This window comes from Microtus oregoni, unplaced genomic scaffold (genome assembly GCF_018167655.1).
Source record: "Microtus oregoni isolate MIOR12 unplaced genomic scaffold, Mior012 000001F_ref0000356, whole genome shotgun sequence".
Lineage (NCBI taxonomy): Eukaryota > Metazoa > Chordata > Mammalia > Rodentia > Cricetidae > Microtus > Microtus oregoni.
In genome coordinates this window covers 74,205,538-74,230,295 of record NW_024543060.1, presented here as the reverse complement: position 1 = coordinate 74,230,295, position 24,758 = coordinate 74,205,538, and the positions used below count along the sequence as shown (strand labels likewise).

Below are 24,758 nucleotides of genomic sequence, written 5' to 3'. Positions count from 1 at the left end.
GGATCTCACTGAAACGCACCTTGGAATTTTGTGCCTGCCTACTGTGTCATTACGTGTCAACACTTGAGTCTGCAACATAGATAGTCCCCAGGTGTACAGCTGCTCAGAGAAGGCTTCCTTAGCAATTGATTTAACCTTGGGTCAGGCTGGCTAGTTGTTTGAGGGAGGCACAGTTCAACAGCGCTGATGTGGGCGCATTTAGCAATCAGCTAAATAACACATCAAGGAGGGAAACGGGGAATATTTTATCTTGCCTTGGGACTCAGTAATACACAATCCCCTTTCCTCCCCCCTCTCCCCCCCTCTAGTTCAAATAGATTCTTAGTAAATACTTTGATGGAACAGGCTTTTCTCTTAGCATGATGAACAATTCATCTTAGGTGAAGGCTACGGGGCTGAGGCACAATCCAGGCAGAGATTTTTCGCTATGGTTTGACTTGAGGCTGGACGGGTGCAGCCTCGAGGACAAGTGTGTTAGAGAAAATGAAATTTCAGATAGAAGAGAACAAGCTAAAGAGGGTCAGAGGGTCTGGAAACGCTGGGAGTGGGAACGAGCGCTATTCTTCCTACGTGCGTATGCACGTGCGCATGCGTGTGGGGGGTCACAGAAGTTGGAAGCTTTGTAGAGAGGAGTGAAAGTGAAAACCTTGACCGTTGAGTGATGCAACAGCAATGAGTAGTGACTGCTGACTCATTGCTTCAAATTAGGTATTTATTAGCTGGGGCAAAATTATTAGTCAAGGCAACAGGGCGTTGCTCAGGGACCAGACCTTGCAAGTTCTAGTCAAACTAACGCTGCTGCTGCAGGTTCCAGCTCATGGTGGTTCTCAGCAGAGGGGAGTGTGTAGGTCTGGCAGTCACGTTCTGACTTGACATTGAAGAAAACATAGACTCTAGCCTTTCTCTTTACCGCTGTCTGTTTGCCCAGTTCACTGAGTCTGCCTTGGCCATGTTATCATAAACGAAGCATTTGGAAGAGAACTCTGCTGTCTTAAACAATCAAATGATCAGGCTTCGAGAGCTGAGGGTGGCGACCAGCTTAAGTCTTCTTTCGGGTTCCATGGATCCAAACAATAACTGACTACAAAATTGTGTTTGTGGTCAATATATACAGACAGTTTTCCTTGTCGCCATCCTTTGGCAATATAACATCTGTCTGCATCGTATTTACAGTGCATCAGGATTGACAGGTAAACCAAAGGGAGTGTGAAGTGTACACGGGGCCAGCAGAGGCTATCTGCAGAGACTAGATCGTTTTGTATATAGTGCTTGGACACTCTCAGCTCTTGGGTATGCACTAGAGTTGATCAGGTTGGGCCTGGCACGAATTCCCAACAAAATCCCGAGCAACAGCTGTACTGAAAAATATAGCTTGTCTGTCTTCTTATGAACTATGTGAAGAATTGTGATGTAGGTGGGTCTTCTATTTATCTGTTGTTTCATTGGTTAATTAATAAAGAAAACTGCTTGGCCTGATAGGTCAGAATATAGGTGGGTGGAGTAGAGACAGAATAGAATGCTGGGAAGAAGGAAGGGAAGTGAGGCAGATGCCATGGAAACAGCCGCCAGGTCAGACATGCTGAATCCTTCCCGGTAAGCCACCACCTCGTGGTGCCACACAGATTATTAGAAATGGGTTAATCAAGATGTGAAAATTAGCCAATAAGAGGCTAGAACTAATGGGCCAGGCAGTGTTTAAAAGAATACAGTTTCCATGTTATTATTTCCGGGGCTAAGCTAGCCATGCGGGTGTTGGGCGGGATGAAAAGCAGGCCTGCCCACAGCTCCTTCTACAGAATTGTGGCTAAATATCAAGAGAGGAAAGTTTACTGGGCTAGTTTCTGGATGGTCTCAAGTCTGCCGTTCAGTTAATGAGGAGTCATACATTAAAATCCTGTACCTACTTCCTGCCCACTTGCCCCAGACACACGGGCTAATTTTACATATTGCTGATTGATACAATATGTGGTATAGAAATATCTGTTTTCCGCCTCATTCACTGTCATGGCTGTGTAGAGTCAAAGGAGGAAAGCTGCAGTGGAGGCAGGAAGAGAATTGAGACCATAAAACCTGCGTAAACTCATCCACACACCTAGACGAGGTCGCTTAAAGAGCAATGCGGTCAGCTCATTCATATTTATTTCTTAGGAAATTCATTAAAGCAGAATTAAATGACAAGCTGCCCGACAATATAAGGCACAGAGCTTGCCTATCACCCCTTTGTCTTCTGTCGCTTTGGAGGTGATAAACACTGCCAGCTATACCAAGTTTGTCCCTTTCTGTTTGAGAGTGCTGGTTCCTTGGCTGTATGGAAATGATTCCTTCATTTAGCAAAGTTGGCTCCACTCTTTTGGCTATTGCAAATATTGCTGCAGCAAACGTCTAATAACACATGACATGATACACATGACATGACGTGCTAGCTCGATCAGTTATGGAGAAAGGCACACTCTCCTAGAATCAAGCTTTCACACGCACACACACACACACAAAAGTTAACTAAGAATGTTCTCTTGTTTGAAATAGCGGGCAGTTAACGCAATGCTTCCTATGGAGAACTTCCACCTAACATTATCTCGTATCTCGTTTCTGCGTTCAACAATGACACTGTGCTTAACATCCCAATTTTATGGATGAACAGACTGAGGTCTGAAAGGTCACGGGTTTTAGATTTGCGGTGTGCAGTGGTAAAGTCTGGGTCCTTTTCTGCTGCACCCAGTTGGCTCCCAGGAGGGGCCCTGTTCATAGCTGACTTACATCTCCACTGGAAGCCAAGGAGGCATGGACAAACACTGGCATTTGCATGATTTGGCTCTGGCCTGTAACAACTGTTAAATCATGCCTTAGGCAAGTCTTTTGGCAAGGTTAGGGCGCCCAGAAAGCATTGGATAAAGTTGAACTCCTGTAGGCAGGCTTTTAAGATGCTTACATTTTAATGATGTTATTAAAATGAAAGTTCAGCTTGCATAATTCATAAGTGTTCAGCGCCTCTTCTAAAATCTCTGTTACTGAACTATTTTTTAAATTTCAGTGAGATTCTCAAAGCACAAACAGGTATTTCAAGGAAGAGTAAGGTAGATCTCTAGGTGAACTCATTAGGAGCTTTGTTGCCAGTGATCTGGTCAGGCTAGGTTCACTTCCGGTGTCTCCCCTGTGTTACAGATAGTGCGGTTCACTTCCGGTGTCTCCTTTGTATTTTCCAGGGCTGTAAAAACCAAGCTGTTTTTGGTATAAGCAACATATAAAAGCAGCTTACAAATAAGTGGTTTGGTAAGGCCAGGAATTGGGAAATTCTCTGAAAAAACGTTGCCTTTGACTCTTGTAAAGGTTTATTTTTACTTCTAGTGGCTGTCACGGGTTTATTCAGACTTCTATCAGCAATGCTGCTGGATGGAGTGTGTTTTAATGGATTTAAATTCCTGCAAATCTAGTTGATGAAAATCTAGAAATTTACAAGTCGATCAACTGGATTTTTTCTGGTTGGTAGGGGGCTCCTCTTTGCAATCAACACCGGTTGTCTTTTAGGCAACATTTTTTTTTTTTTTTTTAGGTTTTGAACTTAGGATAATTGCATCTTACTTTAAAATCCCTTCTTATTCATGCGTGATGAGGCTGTGTAAATGTAATGGTCTCTCTTTCAGCCACAGAAGCCACTTGCAAAGGCAGGAGCAGCAAACACGTTTAGGGATATTAGAAAAACAAAGACTTCCCCACTGCCTTTCTTTCTTTTACTCATAGGGAGGGACTTCTGCATCACAGGAGTACTGAGAAAAGCTTTCTTTCAATCTGTTGGCTTGACTTGATGTTGAGGAGTTGGAAATCTTTTTTACATTTCTTCCTATCCCAGAGTTCATTTTTTTTTTCAAGTAATGTTTGGAAACCTTTGGCTAAGTTAGTTTTCCAAATAGAGTTTTATTGGTAAAAATATTACTAAACATACGATACTATATCTAGAAAAAGATGCTATAAAAACAATAGATGCATTAGCTCTTTATACATATGGTCTAGAAGATCTGTTACACACCACAGGGGGCAGACCAAAATTATGAGTGTGATATGATCTCATTTGTATATAATGCATATATTTGTATATACATACATACGTCTATACACGCATGTATGCGTGTTTAAGTGATACAGGCAGAAAAGAAAATCTGGAAGAGAACATGCAATCTTAAGTTATGTCCTTGAGAAAACTTCTCAAAGGGAACTGGAAGATGGGGACTCACTGGGACACTGAGGTTCTTATTTGCATCTTAAAAGAAAGTGATGAGGCTGTGGCTTATTTTCTCTTTATTTCTTGTGTTCTTATGATTTAAAAGCTGTTATTCTAGAAGCATCTTGGAACACTGCCATTTGCGAACACATTTCTTTCCTTAATTAATCAGAAAATGGAAGCCCGTGAACAATGCAGTCTATCAAGTAGATAAATATGGAATCTCGCAGTCACATATGTATGTGCAATATTACTGCAAGCCTACTATCACTAAAAGTACATTAGGCTTCTTGTTAATGGGGGGAGCGTGTTAATTAATTACACAGCCATATTGTTGCCCGGCATTAATCATTTGAAATCTATGAATCTCTTAAGTCCATCAATCTTGGTGCTGTAGTCTCAGATAAAGGCTGTTTTAACATCCCATTTTAAAAAATGGGCTCATTTTATGTTTTTAAATCAAAAAGTCACTTTTCTTCACTCAACACTTGAGGTCATTTCTTTGAGGGGAAAACAATAGAGGGAGACCCTGAGAATAGTGTACAGCCCAAGCAAGGCCATGAGAAAGTCCCAAGGGCTATGCTCGTCTGACTTCTGAGGAAGATAGTCCAGAAAGTAGCAGCCCCGTCATATTGAGCCTTGCGTTGTCCTCTCATGTTGGGCACAAGATGCGATCAGAGGGTTATCCTCTGCCTTTACCTTTTCCCTGGGAAATGTCTTTCTGACCATCGTTGAGGTGTGACTACAGGAATGTGTGAAAGTTTATGCAACTGTTATCTCTTGATCTCTCTCTTTTGTTTTAAACCACTAAGGCTGGCAAGAGAGAAGAAGATGAGAACAGTTGTGAGCTGCATCGTGTCAGTGGTGATCACTGAACTTTAGCCTTTAGGAAGAGTGTTGAGGGCGGGCTCTTAACTGCAGAGCTCCGGAATGGGTCATTGCCATGTTTCTTTGAGATTAGTTGTCATATTTCTCTGCTTCTGTCATTACGGTGTTGGAGGCTTTGGCTAACAGGAATCTCAAACCTTATGAGAGGAAGAAAGAGACAACACCGACTTTTGTTCCATGTTTAAAAATAGGAGTGGTTGGGAATACTTGTTATTTCAGTTATTAGAAATTCCAAACCTCCCCATTCCTTTTCTGTGGACTGACTGAGGAGGGAACAGTTAAGAGACGGGGGAAAGGGCAGGCACACAATCTTCTGCGCTAGACAGCGAGGTCCAGGGCAGTGGAGTGTTTCCTGCAAAGGTGTGGTGGGAACTGGTTCTGACAAGACAACACGAAAGGCTTAGCAATGTCCTCATTTAAGATGCGGCAGGAAAATCTCATCGACCGATTCCTGCCTTATATTTCTGTCTGTCCCAGATCCTCAACTCGTCTTTGCCATCCAACTTTAAGGTAGCCAAGAAAAAATGACAAAAAAAATTCCTGGGTGGAAAGGTACCTTTGAGATCCCTCTGAAGGGCCCTTCTTTTCATCTGTTTTCTTTTAAACGTCAGGGTCACTTCTTACGTCTAGAATGGAATGGGCAGGCGGGTATTACTCTGCCTCTATCTTTCATGATTTTATGACTTTCATCATGTATGTGCTCTGCTTTCCTTTCCCAGACTACAAAGTCCCAAACTTCTTAGCCTGTCTTCACAGACAACCCCTTGATGCCTGTCTAGGCTGCCCTTCTCTGGTGGCTAGTCATTTAACCCTCATCTGTTTGAGGTGGGTGACTGTAACTGTGTGGACTCCACATGTGGACAAAGGCAGGCCATTTTCCTTTCATCTTTAAAGAGTCTTCTAGAAGAACACGAACCCTACATTGACTCTATAATTCCATAATCTAATTCGGACTATAATTTTCTCTCCTAGCGAATTACTTCTAAGATTTCCCATAATGAAATGTATGGTAACTTTCTGGTCCTATGAAGAAAACTAGTTGAGCTACACAATTTAGGTTCAGCTTCACTCTGCATTTGGGAGTTTCCATGCCACAGTTTGGGGTGAGATAGAACATCACAGTAGAAAACACAGAGGGGACCAAAGCTGCTTAGCTCATGGCAGCTGACAAGCAAGGAGAAAAGGATCTTGGACCCCAATATCCTACTTATCCAACCTTTGATCCCATGATCTAACGGTTCCACTTTGCCTCTCTTGAGTAGCACTAAAGGAGCCTTCAACTTGTGGATCTCTTGGAGAAACAGCTAATGAACTATCCCAAACTATTCTGTGTTTGGAGTAAGGATGTTTTCATGGACTCATTGAGCTTCAGAAGTCAGTGCCTGGAAGCACAGGATTTCAAAGTAGGGATTCAAGGTGACTAGGAAAAGAAGCAGGGACTGCTGAAGGGGTCACTTCTACTGTGGATTCTTTTTGTAATATTTGATAAGCATTTTGAAAATCCCCGGTTGTGGGTTTCTCCGTTGATACAATCAACCAAATCCAGCTGAATTAATAAAATCAGGTTTAATAAACAGAGCAAAGCAAAACATTCTCAGCAACGGCAGGTCTAGGGTCCAGGTCTTATATAGCCTGTAGGCGTGGTCTTGAGTGTCTCGGGGAGGAACCGCTCTTTGTCCGGGTCTGGAGAGACAGACGTGGGGTTGACCAGAGTTTCCAGCAAAATATCTGAGTGGGGTTTTTGGAATGGGCCAGTGAGACTTGTAGAGATTCCCAAAGTGTTTCCTTGTTCATCTTCACTTTCATGTTAAGCAGTTTATTGTAAATTCAATTCCTTGTCAATTATTTTTGGTTCAGCTAAAATTTTTCAATATTTAAACATGTAACTTGGAGCCATAAAATCCGGTAGCAATTTATGGAGATAGGAATCACTTGTATTTATTTGATACTGTCTGCTTTCCAGACCTGCCACACCCTCTCTCCTAGAACCAGCCATCGATAAAGCTGAATAGTAGATAAATATTTTCATTAGATATTTTCCCATACCTAAAAGGTGCTTGCACTTCTTATAGTTGGACTCTTTTCCACCAAGTTCAACACTATCTCTTCTACTGTGCCTCTGATATGTCTGGAGCGTCACTGTTTCAAACAACACCTACATCTGTGTGCAAAGATTCCCACACTGAAAGAGCATGACCACTTCTATCCAAGAAACATGGCAACTTATTCATATCTGTGATCTAGTCTTATAGACTCACTAATTCCAATTTTACTGTGTAAGTATCCCAGGGACACGAAGCAAGCAACCAAGTAATTTATACAGTGACACCCATGATTTAAAATCAAGTGGACGTTTTAGATGTCTTTCAATCCGTAATATAGTTAGTCAGCTGCTCTTCAGGTTGACTCTGGTGGGACATAGAAGTCATGCTTAATTAACCTAGTGTGAAGACGGATTACTATTTGTGTTGATGACTTAGCTGAGCCAAATACAGATTCTGTGACTTGGGGCAAGTTGTTTCCTGTGCTGTGGTTTGGCTTCCATCAGCAAAATAGCATTGGAAATAGTCTGCCATCTCACAGGTTTGGAATAGGGGTTAAATCTGCTAACACACATAGAGCGTTAAAACAGAATCTACCTCCAACGTGTTGTGTAACTGTCTCTACTCACATGATGGAGGTATGATGCCTGACAGAGAATGGGACCTGATATGATATGTGGTGAGTCCCTGGGCCATCCCTGATGGCTACAGAGCTTACAGGAAGTGTCGTTCTTACTGTTCTGCCCGACTGTATCTCAGCCTGCCGCTTGATTTTAGTGTGGTCTCAGGGTCTGTGCTATCTCCTTCTCCTTCCTTGAAGCTGCTCGGTCCCTGAGGCATTACCGTTCTCTTCTTTCTGTTGTACTTACAACTGTGCCTGCTTCTCAACGTGCACTGGGCTTGACTCCTACTCTTTATAATTCTCTTTAATAACTCAGTTTTGAGAATTGTCACTTCCTTTTTAGAACAGTCTGTTCGCTTCTCAGGGCTTCCTCTTATTTTTATCAAAATTATAATTAAGCATTTTGAAATGTTGCAGAATTAATTTTATACTTAACATTCAAGCCTAAAATTATGATGAAGCCTCTGACATCACTGCCAACTTATTATGCATATTCCTGTCCCATTAGCTCAATAAGAAGCCAGGGTATTTGCATATTATTGCTTGACCCTGATATCATGGCCAATTAATTTGCATATCCCTATCTAATTGGCTCAAATAAGTTTCTGCCTGTTTATTTATTGGCCTAGCTCCCAGACTAGTGGCTTTTAGTTCAAGTCAATTGAATTTGGAGCAGTTTTCTTTGCTATGCTTTCATTACCAATAGATGGACAGACAGGAAGGTGGTCAAGGGTGTTAGGAAATGATTACAGAACCTGAAGAGGAAATGTCTGCCTTTGTCTCCTCTTTCAGTGAAAGATTCGGGAGGGGGAAGAAGACGACAATTTAACATGTGGTCAAGGACACTTTTCAGGAAGAGGACATAAGATTCCTAAATGAAATAACAACCTTTTACTTGAGAAAATGCTTGTATGTAGGACAAAGGATGTATTTTTTTCCCCCTGTATTATCAACAACAAAATTCTACCTTAGGACTTGGCTGACAAAGATCTCAAATAAAATCATGATATACATTCTAAGCTTTTAAGGTGTTGTTTTGGAGTTTAAGATGACTAAGACACACAAGAGTGGCTTGTTTAAAATTCCACTGTTCTCATGAGGTCGTTAGCATAGGGGAGCTGACTCTGCCCCCTTGCCTGAGGTGGTGGCTCAAGTGGCCAGACCGACCAGCTCAGCTACTACTCTGGTCTGGGGATGGCCCACCCTAACATCTACCCTAACCCACTAAAGCCTGTGAAGGGACTGGTCTTATGGAACAACACCTGCAGGATCTCCACGACTCTGGGCAGCCATGGGATATTCCAGAGGAGTTCCCAGTGATGCTGCTGTACCAGAAACCAGAGGCCTTGAACCAGACCAGTGACTCACGGCAATGAACGTCTGCTAGTACAGTTGATTGGACAAAAGCTTATACTGTGTGACACACTGGGGTTCCCAATGCCACCAGGATGAATGAAGAGGTGGGAAAGATGGAGGAGTGAAGAGGGTTGTTTTTTGTTTTTGTTTTTCTGTTCTTGTTTTTTTTTTTTTTTTTTTTGCTTATCTGCTTGCTTTGATTTGCTTTTTTTTTTTTTTTAAAAATTTCTTTTGTGTGTGTGAGTGCTGTAGGGGTAAGGGGAGACCAGGAGGTAAGTGGAATTGGGGTACATGATACGAAACTCCCAAAGAATCAATAGTTAAAAAATCCTCAGGTTGCCGGGCGGTGGTGGCGCACGCCTTTAATCCCAGCACTCGGGAGGCAGAGGCAGGCGGATCTCTGTGAGTTCGAGACCAGCCTGGTCTACAGAGCTAGTTCCAGGACAGGCTCCAAAGCCACAGAGAAACCCTGTCTCAAAAAACCAAAAAAAAAAAAAAAAAAAAAATCCTCAGGTTCTCACTAGAACTGGGATTGAGGTGGTTCTTGAAATGCTAAACTTCAACATTTCTTCCAGTGATTCTGACCGAGTTAGTAAAAATGTCACCTCTTGATAAATTTTGCCTTAAGGGAATGATTTCTCTCTGCCGATCATGGTTTTTATAGGGAATCTAATGGGTACCTGGAGTATGTGCGCTGCTCTTTTGGAATCGAGTGCTTCCGTGTGGCTATATTTCCTAAGGAAACTTGTAGGATGGTGGGAAAGCAGACTGAGGAAAAGCAAAGTTATAAACAATTAAAATGTAGTATTTTATGGTAAATAATGTATATGTGTTGGTGTATGTTTATGTGTAGCTATGTGCATCTGTCTCACACATTAACCTTTCGCCGGCATCAGCCCCTCGTTCTCCTTTTTACTCCTTGTTCTCATAGTCACTGCTTCTTGAAGTTCATTGTGCTCTTTATCTGAAATAGACATCTCCTGTAGCCAGGCCTTTTGTTCCTATCCATTTATTTGCTTGCTAATTAAATTAGTTAATTTTTGAAGGCAGGATCTCATCATGGGAATCCATGCGAGTATAAAGACTCAGATCTTCCTGCCTCAGCATCAAGAGTTTGGGGATCAAGAGTTTGGCTTGTCACAATGCTGGTGGTAAGCTTGGATTGGGGATGGCCGAAAGTAGACTGGGGACGAGGACAAGGCAGTGGTGAAGCAGCGAAACGATGATGGGGACACTTGAAACTAGTGGTTCTCAGGCTCCCTAGTGCTGCAACCCTTTAATACAGTTCCCCAGGTTGTGGGGCCTCCCAACCATAACATTATCTCTCCGCTACTTCATAACTGTAATTTTGCTAATGTTATGAATTGTAATGTAAATATCTGCATTTTGAATGCTGTGAAAGGGTCATTTGACCCCAAATGGATATTGACCCATAGTTTGAGAACCTATGCTTTAAGCTATACGTGCTCAGCTGCTCTTGCTTCTTGATCCTCTCAGTGTCCATGCGACCCTTCTTTTAGCCTCCTCTCCTGCTCCTTAATGGGAACAGATGCTCATGGTACCAGCCCGTTTCCTGGGTTCCCCAAACCTTCTTTCCCATGCTTTATATGCTTTTACACACACACACACACACACACACACACACACACACACACACATTTTTCAAATGTTAGGTGAATCTAAGCCTCATCAAGGGAGCAAGACTGTACCCCCTTTGTCCTTTTTTAATATGGACAGGGTTTTTCTGGCAATGAAATGACAGAAGGAAGTCTATGGTGGGCTCGCTGCAGGGAGCCAGGGCTAGAAGAACTTTATGGTGTAACGTCCTGTTTAATATGGAGCCAGGCAAGGAGGATAATTTGCCAGAAGTCTCAGATGAGAAGAGAGAATCAACTTGTGATTCTGAGAAGACGAGAAAGGGAGAGCTAATTGAGTGGGAATAGTCCCAATGATTTCTACTTACTAACATCTCCCAGTTTTGGGGATGCTCTAATTTCCAACAGCCCTTTCAGGCTCCATTTTTAGCCTTACCCCTTCTGAGGACTTTCACGTTTTGGTTCCAGACAGTGGAGGGAGGAACCTTAGAACCATGTTCTCCATCTTGAAGGGAGTGTAGGAAAAGCTAAACAGTATGTTGGAAATATTCCACATAAGAGGGTAGAAATGCTCAACTTCTCCCCTGTCTTGTCTTTCTCAGAACTTTTTTTTTTGTAATATTCATGAACAAAAAATAGAAGAGAGATCCATCCCCCCCTTTATTTAGAATTTATTTACTTATTTTTGAGAGAGGGTTTCTCTGTATAGTCTTGGCTATCCTGGAACTTGCTTTGTAGACCAGCGTGGCCTTGAACTGCCTCTGCCTCCCAAGTGCTGAGATTAAAGGTCTGTACCACCATGCCTGGCAGCATGGAGTTTATTATTTTAAACACACACACAGGGAGATTCAGTCTTCTGGCATGAATACCCTGACAGGTTAGTCAACCCCAAGTGGCCAGGTCTAAACACAGACATGTAACCCCCAAATGGCCTCAGAAGGTTGTATGTATAGCTACGTATGTATGTGCATATATACAAATATATATTACATATATAGGTGTAATAGTAATAAAGAAGACAAAGTTGGGAATTTGCAGGGGGGACATGAAAGGAGTTAGGGGTCGGGGTGGAGTACAATGATATAATTACTGTTCTCATGTGAAAAATTCTCAAGAATAAATGTAAAAATTGAATGTGCTGCAGAATTATGAATAGTCCAGTCCCAATTGCCATTGTGAGCCTGAAAGGCTGGCACTTTGATCATTTACTATGTGAGAGTCTGATGCAGGCAAAACCCTTTTGCCACCCATTTGAGTGAACACAGTAAGAAGCTGGCGGATCGTGCTAGAGACTGGTAAGAAAAGCATTTTTTAAAACACCCGTTTCCTTTTTCCTCCCATGTTGTATTGACCGGCGCCTCATTTTGTCTGAATTCACTCGGGGCCTGTCTAAAACCCGGCCTCCTGATTATCCCAATCTGATCTGACGTGTCTAGCAAATAGCCGAGTCTTTCTCCTGACCAATCCAAGCAGTTGGCTAAAGGAGCCATCGCTTTCCCATTTTGTAGCTTGGATGCGGTGACTAACGGAAATAACCATGGTGATATTTGGGGGGCTCTCTTACTTCTCTCCCTAACTCACTTCTCATGAACAGGGTCTTCTTAGCACTTCGGCTTCATAAGCAATGCAGCCAAGGCCTTGAGGAAAGAAAGAACCCGTCCAGTGTCTACACATGGGCCTCTGTGATGGAGAGCTCACAGAGTTTGAACTCAAGGACCTCCGAACAAAGTCGGACTGTGGGTCGTCACAGAGTGTGGTTTCAACCCTGGCAGAAGAGCCAGCTGTGGTTCCACTTACCAAGCCATTTCTGGCTAATGTCGTTTGGCATTTGGATCACTTGGAATGAGAGCTTACATAATCGTGGTCTCTGCGCATAGGTCAGCTTACTCTGACATGACCCATTCAGTGCTTAAAAGTTTCCTTAATGGTAAGTAGGTTAAGCAGATTTGCAATGCAAGACTTGTTTTTTTTCAGGCCCCAAGCTCCTTGGTAAATAATTCATTATTCATTCAGCAGCTATGCACAGTGCCAGCCGTCAGTGAGAGCATTGTGGGAGACAAATACAGAACAGTCTAGTGAGAAAGAAGCGCTGTGTCAGAGGACTGTAAACAAACCCCTTTGGCAATTTAAAAAGACACAGATTTGTTCTGCCTAGGCGGCTCAGAAAAGGCGGTCCTCCTTCCCCATCTGAACCCATGCTCACTCCCTCATCTCTGTCCTATTGTTGTTTGGAATGTCATCTCCCTGCTTCACTTCTACCTAATGTTTCTGACATCCCAGGACCCTGTATACTCTATTAATTTATTGGCTTTTTTTTTTTTTTTTTGTCTGTGTCTCTACATTAGAACGAAAACTGAGGTACGGACTTTGGACCATCTTATCCATGATTTGCAAACCCGTTGCTCCGCACGATGCCTGACTCAAAGTCGAGTCACAGAATGTATTTGCTGGGTAATTGAGGCCTGAGAACAGAGGAGGATTTAGTAGACATTGTTGGACGAAAGAGAATTCCAGACGAAGGAGCTTGTCTAGGGATGGAAGCAGCAGGTCCCATTGCTTGTTAGGAGATGAGTGTGTTGGTCCATTGGCTAAAATGAGATGCAGAATGGCGCGCCTGAAAGAGTCTACGTTTAGGTGATTTAGAGTAATTATGATTTAATTCCACAGGCAGCAGGAAGCCCTTAAAATTAGGGTTTGCTAATGATGAGAATCATTCCAGGTAATTCAAATATGGGGGTGGAGGTAGGTGCTGTGGGTTCTGAAGCATCCATAAATTTTCTGCTTTTCTTTAGTAAAAAAGAAAAAAAAAGACTGCAAACTGATGGATATGGAATTAAGTCTGACCTCTGGCTGTGCCTCCCTTACGTCATGATGCTAAGTTAGTGTGACAGGACCTGGGAGTTGTCCTTGGTGCTCTTCGTTGCTGGGTTGCTAAGTGAGCTTTGTGTATGTGCCTGTGACTATTGAGATAGAACCTGCGAGACCAGCTTCCCTTGTGCAGACCCTGAAGATGAGAAGGGATGGCTGCTGGTCAAGAGGTCAGGACAGAAAGGGACAGCAGTCTCAAAAAGGGATGGTTGAAATGGCTGTTTGTGGTACTGGGAAGTCATTGTAAGTTCCAGAAAAAAAATGTCACGAGGATGATACTTTGCTCGCATTGTGGTGAAGCTGTTGTGGTGCTCTCTAGAGGATAATACAGGGCTGATTAGGAGGGAGGCTGAGACAGCATTTAACAGAGGAGGCAAGGAGTCACATGGATGTTTGGAGTGGGGTTTATATGAGGGCTACAGATCTAATGGGACACGGCTACTTAGCCCAAGAGAAAGGTCAAAGACATCTTAAGTCTCCTTGGGATACTAATTTGTGATCTGGGAGTAAACTATAATTGTAAAATGTTTAATACTTTTCTGTGCATATGTTTTACAAATAAGCCCATAAAATAGTCTACATGGTTTTAGGAGGAGCTGTGCTTATTGCTTTAAAAATTTCCCAGTTCTACTATTAGTAGTGGAAGCAAGACATTAAGTAGGGTCCTAGTGACATAAAAGGATACAGCTTCCTAAAGTTCCCTTATTCACAGAGAGAAATAAATGCAGAGAGCAGGAGAATTTGGCTGCAGAATCACTGGGTCAATAAGTAGAACTCAGCTTCAACGATTTTTAGCTGTTTTGTTTCAGCTTATAAACTCACTGTGCTACATCACTGTGATCTTTAGAATGTTTTTTTAAAATAAAAAACAAAACACTGAATAAGAAGTCATGTTTGTAACTCCATAGCTAGAAATAATGACAACTGTCATCTCGTTGTGATGACCTTGTGATGTGTCAGGAAAACCCCTCACACCTAATGATTTACTGGGACGTTAAAATTATAATTGATTTAACCACACAGAGGAGAAAAAAAAATGACACACAGTCCTGGAAGCGACAGACCTTGAGCTGACTTTGCTTTGTAGAAGAGTCCCCATCACTGACTATGCTGTGTCCTGCTTGGGTTACATGAAACTTTCAAGCCCAAAGTCTCCCCTCCTCCACCCCAGTCTTAAGCTGTAGAATTCAATGAATTATACGAACCGTTCCTGAGTTTCTTCTTAAAGACGCTTGTATAGATTTGAAATGCTGTCTTTTTATAAAAGTATTATAAAAATCATGTCAGGTTAGAAAATACCTAATTAGTAAGTTTCAGGTAAAATACAAATTTTAATACCAAGGGTGAATTAAAAAAAATCCTCAAAACTATAATTTGTCACAGGCATTGCCTTTGAAATAAAAGCCACAGTTTTTGCTCTCAATGACATAGAAATGACAACTGCTACTTTGGCTATGGGGAAAGAAAATGGATTTCATCGTCTTTGCCAATAATCGGAGAGTGGCTTCCTGGGGCACTGCGTTGGCTGAATCCCGCTCCGTAGAAGAGAGAACTGTGATCAGTTAAGGAGTGTGTGTGTGTGTGTGTGGGGGGGGGGGTAGCATGTGTGCTGTGCCTTCAGTCTCCACGGCGGAACAGTGGTTACAACAATCAATAGTCATTGCGGACTCACCGGATAAGCCACCTACATCCATCTTCTTCAAGTTCTTCGCTTCCAGGATGACGACCGTCAGCTTGCCGGCAGTAGGGACATAGCGGAGGGAGAAGCAGATGTCCCCCAGTTTTTCTTGCTGTGAAAACCAACAAAGAGGTATTAGTGAGTTTTCAAGGGAAATTGAGAGGCTTGTCCTTAGACATTGCCATTTCCTCAAGGGGACGGTTACGGCAATTAGAGTCTGAAGACTTTCAAGTCCATGGGGCATTTTTATAGCGGCCGTTTCATGTGATAGCAGTCTATCCTCTTTTCTTTTTCAAGATTATCTATTTCAGCTTAAAAAAGGACCATTTACACTTTGACATTCAACAGAATATGTCTGTAATTCAATGGTTCTGGAAATGAGACCAAGATGAGCTTCTTTGAGACCACACTGAATAGCACTGCAAAAGTCTTAGAAAAATTCCCTTTCTTTATTAAAGAGCTTTGTTTGGTTTACTCTTTTTTTTTATCTTTTTCCCTTTCAAATAGGATTATGCCTAAAAAAAACCTATGTTTGGGGTTTTGTGAAGAAAGACATCTTTGTTCAGCTAAATTCCATTTATTGCTGGAAAATCTCTGAAATTCTTATAACATAAATGCACTCAAGTATGAGTTTTTGTGCACTTTGGTTTATTCATTTCAAATGTAGTCTTCCTTTGTCTTTATCTTTAAGTTTGTAAAAATGGAACAGCAGGCTGGAAAACAGGAACACATCCTGTCACAATGCATGTACCCATCGCTCCTCTTGTCATTTCAGGGCTACCCTATTTCATATCCCAAGAACATCTAACAATCCTGCAGTCAGGTGATTCCGAATGACTTATTCTGAGTAGAAAATGATGATGTCAGACAAGCTGTCCCTTACCTGGGAAGGAGTCATATTTATTCTCCTCTCAAGTGGAATATTGAGAGTTTTTAGGATTTCCTATTATTTTCTACTACTAGTTAACAACCATACTGGTCAATGTGAAAAATCACATGTATTTGTGTGAGTATGTGTGTGCATGCACATGCATGTGGATGACGGGAGAGAGACTGAAAAAAATTTAGGATACGATTGTATCCATCCCCTGAGATGAGAGAGGCTGCCTACTGCCATCCTACCTAAGGAATTAGCTAAATGGTGCATATGAGTTCGTTCCTTCGTGTTCTCCCTCCCCAAGTCTAAATTTTGATTCTAAAGAGGGAAGTAGTTGGATCAGATCTCAATAGATAGACTTGTAACCTAGGGAGGGTATATAGAAACTGAGAGCCTATATCTTTCCATGTTGACCTCTGAGTGTGATTGTCTTTGGCCTTATCTTTACCTAGGCATATGTGCTAAACGACTCAGTCTCTAGTGTGGAAATGTCTTCCTAGGTGTCATATGACAGTGTAAGGACATGTCGTTTCCTTCCTGTGGGGGTTCACATTTTGTCCATCTTTTAAAGAAGAAAGTATGTTATATTTGTAGGTGAGTTTAGAGAGAGGAAGAAGAGCACCAGCATCTCTCTCCATGCCAAAGTAATGCTCTATTGAAAATGACCCCACACACGCACATGGACCAATTCTCTCAAGTACAGAATCCTTGTCGTGTCTTACCACACGTCTCTAGGTTGATGAGAATCCTTTGTTTTCACATTACTGTGCAGACAGTTTAATTCTCCCGCTTGTCTGTCTTCCCTGATGTCAAGATCCTTGCATGGATATCGTTTTACCTCACCCTTGCAAAAATATAAATCCAAGAACATTCTGGAAAATCCCTGCTTTGAATCACAGAGGGCATAGCTCCCCGAGGCTAGCACATGCCACTGGGAGAAGGGCTTCGTGTGTAGGAATCTTTGTTATTCATGACCATCTCATTTGGTAAACTCACTGTACTTCAGGATAGACAACTCTCACCACTTCACCAAGCATGCCAGAGATGACTCTACTATCCTAGATCATATATTCCTGCATGGCTCATTATGGAACCCCAAGAACAACTCAGGGTGCTAAAATAAGTTCAGTTCTGTATTTCTGTTTTACCACACATACCCCTTTTTCTTTCAATACTTCTTTTTCTTCCATCCCATAACCTCAAAATTGCAGGTAACTTTAAATAAACAAAAAACAAACTCCATGTATCTAATTAAAAATGTTTTGACACAAGGGCCCATGTATCAAGGCTGACATCCAAATGTTGGTTAGCTGGGGATGGCCTTGAACTTCTGATCCCCTGCTCATCTGTCTGTCAAGCGCTGGGGGTTACTGTCATGGGCCACCACACAGTTCTCCCTGTTGTTTCAAGGGAAGAAATGTCATGTCATTCTTCATTCCAGGTCATTTCATTCTTCAATCTTAAGACACACCGAGAATTTAAACAGTTCTATGCAATATTTAGCTTCAAAAGAGAGCTCAAAATTTTGTATAAAGGAGGAATATGTGAGATTAACTGTGATTTTAAGTCTATGGGATGGATGAGAAATGGGTGCGTAGAAGAATAATGAACAAATTTTGGTGTTTTAAGATACACAGAGAGAAAAGGGCTTATTTTAATGCTCTTTACAGATCTGCATTGAATTAATTTAGAGGCTTTAACATGGGAAGGTTTTTCATTTGCTCGTAAAATTATCATAACCAGTATGCCAAACTAAGTATTACTTTCTATGTGAGTGAACTGAAATGACTTTTCAAAGTTTTAATTACTTCTGCATCAACAGCTATTTCAAAGCTAGTCATGGTCCCCCTCCCCCCACTTGTGGAATTTCTGATGTCAAGAAGAAGGAAGGTCTTGCCAGCCAGAAGGCAAGAAACATCAGCAAGTCTTTAGGACCCTTGTCTAGGGAGCACATTTTCTGAGTGTGCGCATCCTGGATGGGCAAATGACTTTCCTGGTGCTTCAAACACCAGCTTGAAGATGCCCCGAAAACTGAAACTTTGAGAACCAGGGTACCTTTCTCTTTTTACATGATGGTTTGACTCTGGGTTCAGTGATCTTAAGCAGTAGAACATGTGATCAAACCGTGTGTTCCCCATGTTGGAGTAGACACGGGGACAAGGAGTTTCTATGTTTCAGGAGCAAATCTGCCTTATGGGGAAGCCATGGAAGGACATGTGCGACAGAACAGTGGATCACAGTGTCAGTTCTTGATCACGTGTTCTGTTCAGTCACATGTGAGACAAGGTCGCTGCCTATGCTTACATGGTAACTAAGCATGTTAGGCCCTGATGTTTGACTTAGGGGCGCAGACTCTCATGAACTGTTGAGATCATCCAATATGCTTTTCCCTTAATGAAGTCTGTTCCTTTGCTTCTGTGGTCAAGAAAAATACTCCCCCATTCTACAGTGTTACTCTAGCTTATGAAACTTTTATTCTTTTAGCTCTTCATCCATGCAGGGCACCAGAAGGACCTGAGAGCTTTATTTGGATGGTTTTTGAAAGTTTCACATGCCCATTTATAAGGCGGATACCTGAAGAACTTACACATTAACATTTGAAGGCAGACATTTGCCACCCCAGTGTTCCAGTGCCTCTCTCCCTGGCTCATGTGTTAAAGGCTCTCACACTGGTGGATCCAAATAAGGTCTCTGATCGAATCAATAGATTTAGTCATTATTGAGAAATGGAGGGAACTAGGAAGAGGGTCACTAAGAGCATCCATCTTATCTCTGAGCTCTTCCTGTCTCGCCCTTTTGACTTCCATGGGGAAGGAAACCTTTCCTCTGCTACGCTCCTGCTATCCAAGATGCTATCCTTATCCATACAAGCCTACTCAGAAAACAGCAGAACTGTAGATCTTTCCTGCTTCAAACTTGATTTTCTTGGGTAGTTTGTCACATCAGTGAAAAGTAACTAACATATACATTTCCATCGTAGATTCTTAGGACACATTAACAGCTATGATTATCTCAAGAGTCCATGAAGCAGGTGCTGTTAGGTCCATTTTAGAAGTAGATTTTTGAGAGCTTGAGGCCCAGAAGGGTAGGTGCTTTCAGTGTGAAACAACAGCAAGATCATTTAACATTATACAAAATGACAATCGCTAATAATCTAATTGGTGATTTACTTTGCATTCCAGTCTCGTTTAAAATTATGTCTCTAACACATGCCTTCTCCTTAACTGTTCCTTCCAAGACTGTTTTCTAGACACTAATTTTATTTATTTTTATTTTATGTGCATTGGTCTTTAGGCTACATGTTTGTCAGGATGCTGGGTCCCCTGGAATTGGATTGATAGACACTTGTAAGCTGCCATGCGGGTGCTGGGGATTGAACCCAGGTCCTCTGGAAGAGCAGCCAGTGCTCTTAATCTCAGAGCCATCTCTCCAGCTCTCTATAGTCTACCTTCTATTTCTCTGTTGTCCCCCTCCTTTAACTTAGAAGCCTTGATACCCTGTACATGGGTATGAGAGTGAGCTGTTTTCCTTATTTTTACTTGACGCTGTAACTTGCCGTAACTACCTGCCATCAATGTCTACTTCCACAAGGACCTGCAGCCTGGCATCTGCCATTGTCACCACTACTTACTTCTAGCACTGCGACTTCAGTGCCCCCATCTCACCACCTCTACTTTCTTGCCCATACTTCATTCAACCACCATTCAGCACCCACTGTGTTTGAAATGAAGCCCCAACCCCGTCGGTCATTCTCTTGAAAGAGCCTAATGAAACAGTTCCTCAGTTTCAGTTTCTACAAATTCCAAAGCAGCTTGTATATAAATGGCCAAGCTAATGTTTGAAAGGCTCCTTCTCTTCTTTTTTTTATGGCTGGTCGTATGGTGTCCAGGATTTCAGTTTTTCCTCTTTCCATACACGAGTTCAGCTACCCGTAGACTCAAGAAGAGCAGGGATTTTCTGCTCTACGCCTTGCTCTAGGAACACAACGGAGGGCTTCTATTTAATTATGGGCTGTGTGTATCGATACACACAGATCATCCATCTGCAGCTTCATAAACAGCACTGATATTCTATCAACACTGCCTCCAGTCTGATCAATAGGTCAACTACCAGGTTCACTTGGCGCTGCTCCTTAGTGCCTAGGACTAGAACCCTGCCAGGTTCGCCCTGCCACGGAGCTAGAAAACCAAGTCCTTCCCAAGGTGAAGTTCTTCCGTCGATGTTTTCAAGACCCCACCGAGGAGCAGCTGACAGATGGATGCCAGTGTGATTATCTCACGAAGGGGCCTCATTACTATTAGGAATTTCAGCTTTATGTATAATTTATTTGAGCGAATTGCCTTGATCACTAGGTGGAAACCGCCAGTTAGAGTTAGAAAGTTCCGGCTGTGAGATTCAGAGAAATTAACCTGCTCTTTGAAACTACGGAGTTGACAATCAGGAGGGACTTTTGTTCAGAGCAGCTTGATAATGCCATTAAATTTTTTTTTTTAACATCCACTGAATAGAGCAGACACAAATTAATGACTCTGGACAACATCAGAAATCCCTTCCTTTTTGAAAAGCCTTACAGATATTAAAACAAAGGTCATCTGCAGGTGGACAAAAAGGTTTGATTGCAAAGGAAAAATGTTCTTGCTTCTACATTCCTGGCTATCATTTATTTTCATTGTAAGAAAAAAGCTCACTTTGGTGGCCTTTGCAAATTGGCTAAGTTCACTCACTTTTTGGGAACAATTTGCCTTTGAATGAGTTTGTACTTAAAATGACACAGAGCCACGTCGTTTTAAAAGGACATAGTCTATTTATATTAATTGCAAGATGATTTTTCTGTGTGTTAAATTGGCAATAGATAGTCTGATAAGTAGATTTTCTTTGCCCCAAGGTTAGCAGTCTATTTAGAGGTGAGAAGCAAATGGACGTCTAATTGTTCAAAATAGAAATTCAGATTATTTGCATATTCTTCATCGGTAAAAGAATTAAAATTTTCACTCTTTTTTTTTCCCCCAAGCAGGTCTCTCTATGTAGCTCTCCTGCATGTCCTAGAACTCTCTATGTAGACCAGGGTGGCCTTGAACTCTTGCAGAGATTCACTTGCTCCTGCCTCCCAAGCTCTGGGATTAAAGGCATGGGCCACTATGCCTGGCCTAAGGTGTTCTCTTAAGAAGGTCATTGGGATGGGATAAAAGACAGTGTTAGGTAATAGGTAAAATGCACTTTGGGTGAGAGAATTTTTCAAGTGCCTGATGTTCCCACAACTCTGCTCAGACCCCTGAAGACTCTGCCAAATCGGTATTTACAACTAATGGGCCAGATGGTCACAGTGTGAATGCTGTTCTGAGATGTACGCAGGCTTAAAAAGACCAACTCTGCCCTAGAGTATAAATGTGCGCTACAAGACTTAGTTGAGCAGGACTGTGCATGCCCTTGAACTTTTTTTTTCTTTGAAAATATTGTATTTAAAACATGATTTCGTATAATTTCACTGATTCACTTTTATCAAAAAATACAATTAATTCTGAGCTGTAGTCTAGTCTCTGTGGCTACCCAATATAGTGAACTGACTCCACAGATGTGGCCGAAATGCTGAGGGACGGGAACTTTGAAACATTCTAGAATCTAGTGACAGAGGGGAGGAGAAAAGGACATTTTAATTGTTCCTCAACCCCCTGCCCTTCATGCATCAGCACCAGCTTCTCAAAGTGATCTCAAATGCACAGTGTTTTGCCAAGCAAAGGTGCTTGCTGTACACATGGAATTTTGAGACAGGGTTTCTTCTCATAACCAGTTAGCATGAACGGGGGAGAGGGATAGTAACGTGTCAGTGTCCAAGAAGAGCTCTTACGGGTGCTGAGATGAAGTCTCGGGAAAGAGTCCTGATGGTCCTCATGATGCTTTCAGCACAGGGATACATGAACAAAGCCCCTTGAACCAGCTATTAGCTTAAAACATATTCTTTGTACAGTGTGAAACCCATGTGGTTTAATGAGAAATGAACCCATGCTCTGTGATATCCTAGATTTTCCAAAATTTCCTCCTATCTGTATGTTTTGAGTAAGAGATATAGGCAGTCTTATTAGAAATAATGAACAGTTGAAAAGTGGGTATTTGGTGCAATTAAATGGGGATTGCAAAAATAGAAGTCAATGTGTCTATTAATGCAAGTAACAGAACAGTTGAACAAAGGGCAGTGGACACGGCACTGGCCAGCTGTGGGCACTGGCTCACCATACACTTATTTAAGGGAAATGTATTGGTTCCCGGGGCCCATTGGTCAATAAATTATACAAAATCAGTGAACAAAATAGTAAAATATGCTTGGTTGGGTCAGGTACTTTGGGAAAAAGACAAAGAATTCAGGGGCGAGGGAGTCTCATTCAAAACAGTGGGGGAGAAAGGAAAAGACAATTGACTATAAGATACTTTGTTCCAAAAGGACATAATGAAAGCTATTACCTTCTATGCTGATTTAAAACATTAAAACAATACCAAGCTGGGCGATGGTGGTGGGAAAGTGCTTTTAATCCCAGCACTTGGGAGGCAGAGGCAGGCCGATTTCTTGTGAGTTCGAGGCCAGCCTGGTCTATAGAGCTAATTCCAGGACATCTAGGGCTGTGACACAGAGAAATCCTGTCTGGAAAAACCAAGAAAACGAAACAAAACAAAAAAATTCTGAGACCAAGATAGATCAGGGGTTGTTTCAATGAGAAGGTGTTGAAGAAACAGATTAACCATCCAGGCCCACTTTCCTGGTCTCTGACAGGGTCCTGAATACATAACTGTAGAGACAGTCATATAGCCGGGAAAAGGTGCACACCATGATTTTACTGTTTGTCCTTACTGGTATTTACCGCGTGCTGGTCCTCTCTACTGTATGGTGAGCTAACAAATACACAATTTAAGCCACCAAGTTTGTGGAAACTTGTCAGATAGCAACAGAAACCAAACCGCACCCAGTTCATGTTTCCTCTTAAAGCTGTGGTTCTCAACCTTCTGAGTGTTGTGCCCCTTTAATGCAGTTCCTCACATTGTGGTGACCCCTAATGTTAAGATTATTTCGTTACTACTTCATAACTGTAATTTTGCTACTGTTATGAATTGTAGTGCAGATATCTGATACGTAGGATGTATGATAGGCAATTCTGATGGGGTCGACACCCACAGGTTGAGAACCACTGTTAGGGACTGTCCGTTCTCTCTCATCTGTCCCTGTCTCATCCATTAGGTCATAGGTGACCTAATAATGGATGGGAAGAAAATAATAGACTCACCTTCATATTATTTTTTATCTCATACTTTCACTGGCTATTATATTTCACTGAATTGTTTTAAATAACGTGATGTTGGTGCAGCATAATCCGTATATCATGTGGATATAAATACAGATATGTTGGGTGTATGTGCACATATCTTACTACCAGAAGACAAAATACGCTTTGGAATGCCTTATTATTTAATGTCTTCAACATTAAAATGTGCTATATAGGAGATTCCTTAGTCGTCAAGAAACAGCGCGGATTTGGAAGGTTGACGATTCAGGTTCAATTTGCAGGTCCATTGCTTAATAGCTGCTAAGCCTCGGGCAAATCACTTGCCCCTTTGTGCCTCAATTATATGTTAGGTTTATTAGTTAGTGTGCATAAAGGAGTTAGAAGCCCATAAATAGGTGTTCTCGGTATTATTAAAACATCTCATTTCAAGCACACTTCTCTAGGCAGTGTTTTCTTTCCTTTCCAGCCCAATATATTAGAGGAATAAAGAGGAGGCTGTCCCTATTTATTATTCATGTTCTATTGGTTTTTCTGCATCCTTTTATTAAAATGCCTGTTGACAAGTTTTCAAATGCCACCCATAAGACTGAACCGTAAGTATTCTCCATGTTTTATTACCCAGCAACCCTTGTCTGGAGTTCCTGGTTTCTGTCCTTTTCTTGGAGTCTGAAATGCAATGTTGGCTTGATTTCTCTGCCTCCTTGGTCACTTCTTCTTCTTCGCTATCCTTCTCAGAGCTTAGTTCAAGCCCTTCTCTTTCTCATAATCATATAGAAGGATTTTTTTAAAATTTATTAAAAATATCCACCTCCTCCCATTTCCCCCCCCTCCCCCTCCAGTCCTAAGAGCAGTCAGGGTTCCCTGCCCTGTGGGAAGTCCAAGGTCCTCCCCCCTTTAGGAGGATTGTTAATAGGCATTTCCAAGATTTGAAATTTATGCTTCAGAGGTGATTTCCACATTTATATCTGAAGTCCCAATCTTTTCTCAGGCACCAGACTCATCTGTCTACTTGGCACTGAACATCTCAAACAGAGCTTAGACTCAAATGCAAACATCTACACTTATGATCAGATATTATCAATAACCTATGGCCACTAAGCTTGCTTCATTCTGTTCTACCAGATGGTACTAGTGTTCAACCAGTGGCCGAGTCAGAAAACAAAGCATTATCACTGACTGTTAATGTCTTTTGAAGTCCGATTTTGATTGGTTCAATCTGTATCCTTCTCCCTTTCCACCACTAGTTTGAACACACCTCAGTTATTGCCTTTAAATAGATTTCTGGAATACAGTTGACAGGGTCACCTTTCAAATCTACTTCAAATCCTTAAGTAAGTCTCCCATC

General features: G+C 41.9%; 1 protein-coding gene across 2 annotated transcripts in view; it reads right to left on the bottom strand.

The window, feature by feature from the left end:
- Positions 1 to 24,758, bottom strand: part of Syt1 (synaptotagmin 1) — a 497,758-nt gene that overhangs the window by 70,726 nt on the left and 402,274 nt on the right. For both annotated transcript variants that reach the window (XM_041665163.1, XM_041665172.1), the window contains exon 9: positions 15,260 to 15,377. In XM_041665163.1, the coding sequence (XP_041521097.1) occupies positions 15,260 to 15,377 (118 nt within the window). The remainder of the gene's footprint in view (positions 1 to 15,259; positions 15,378 to 24,758) is intronic.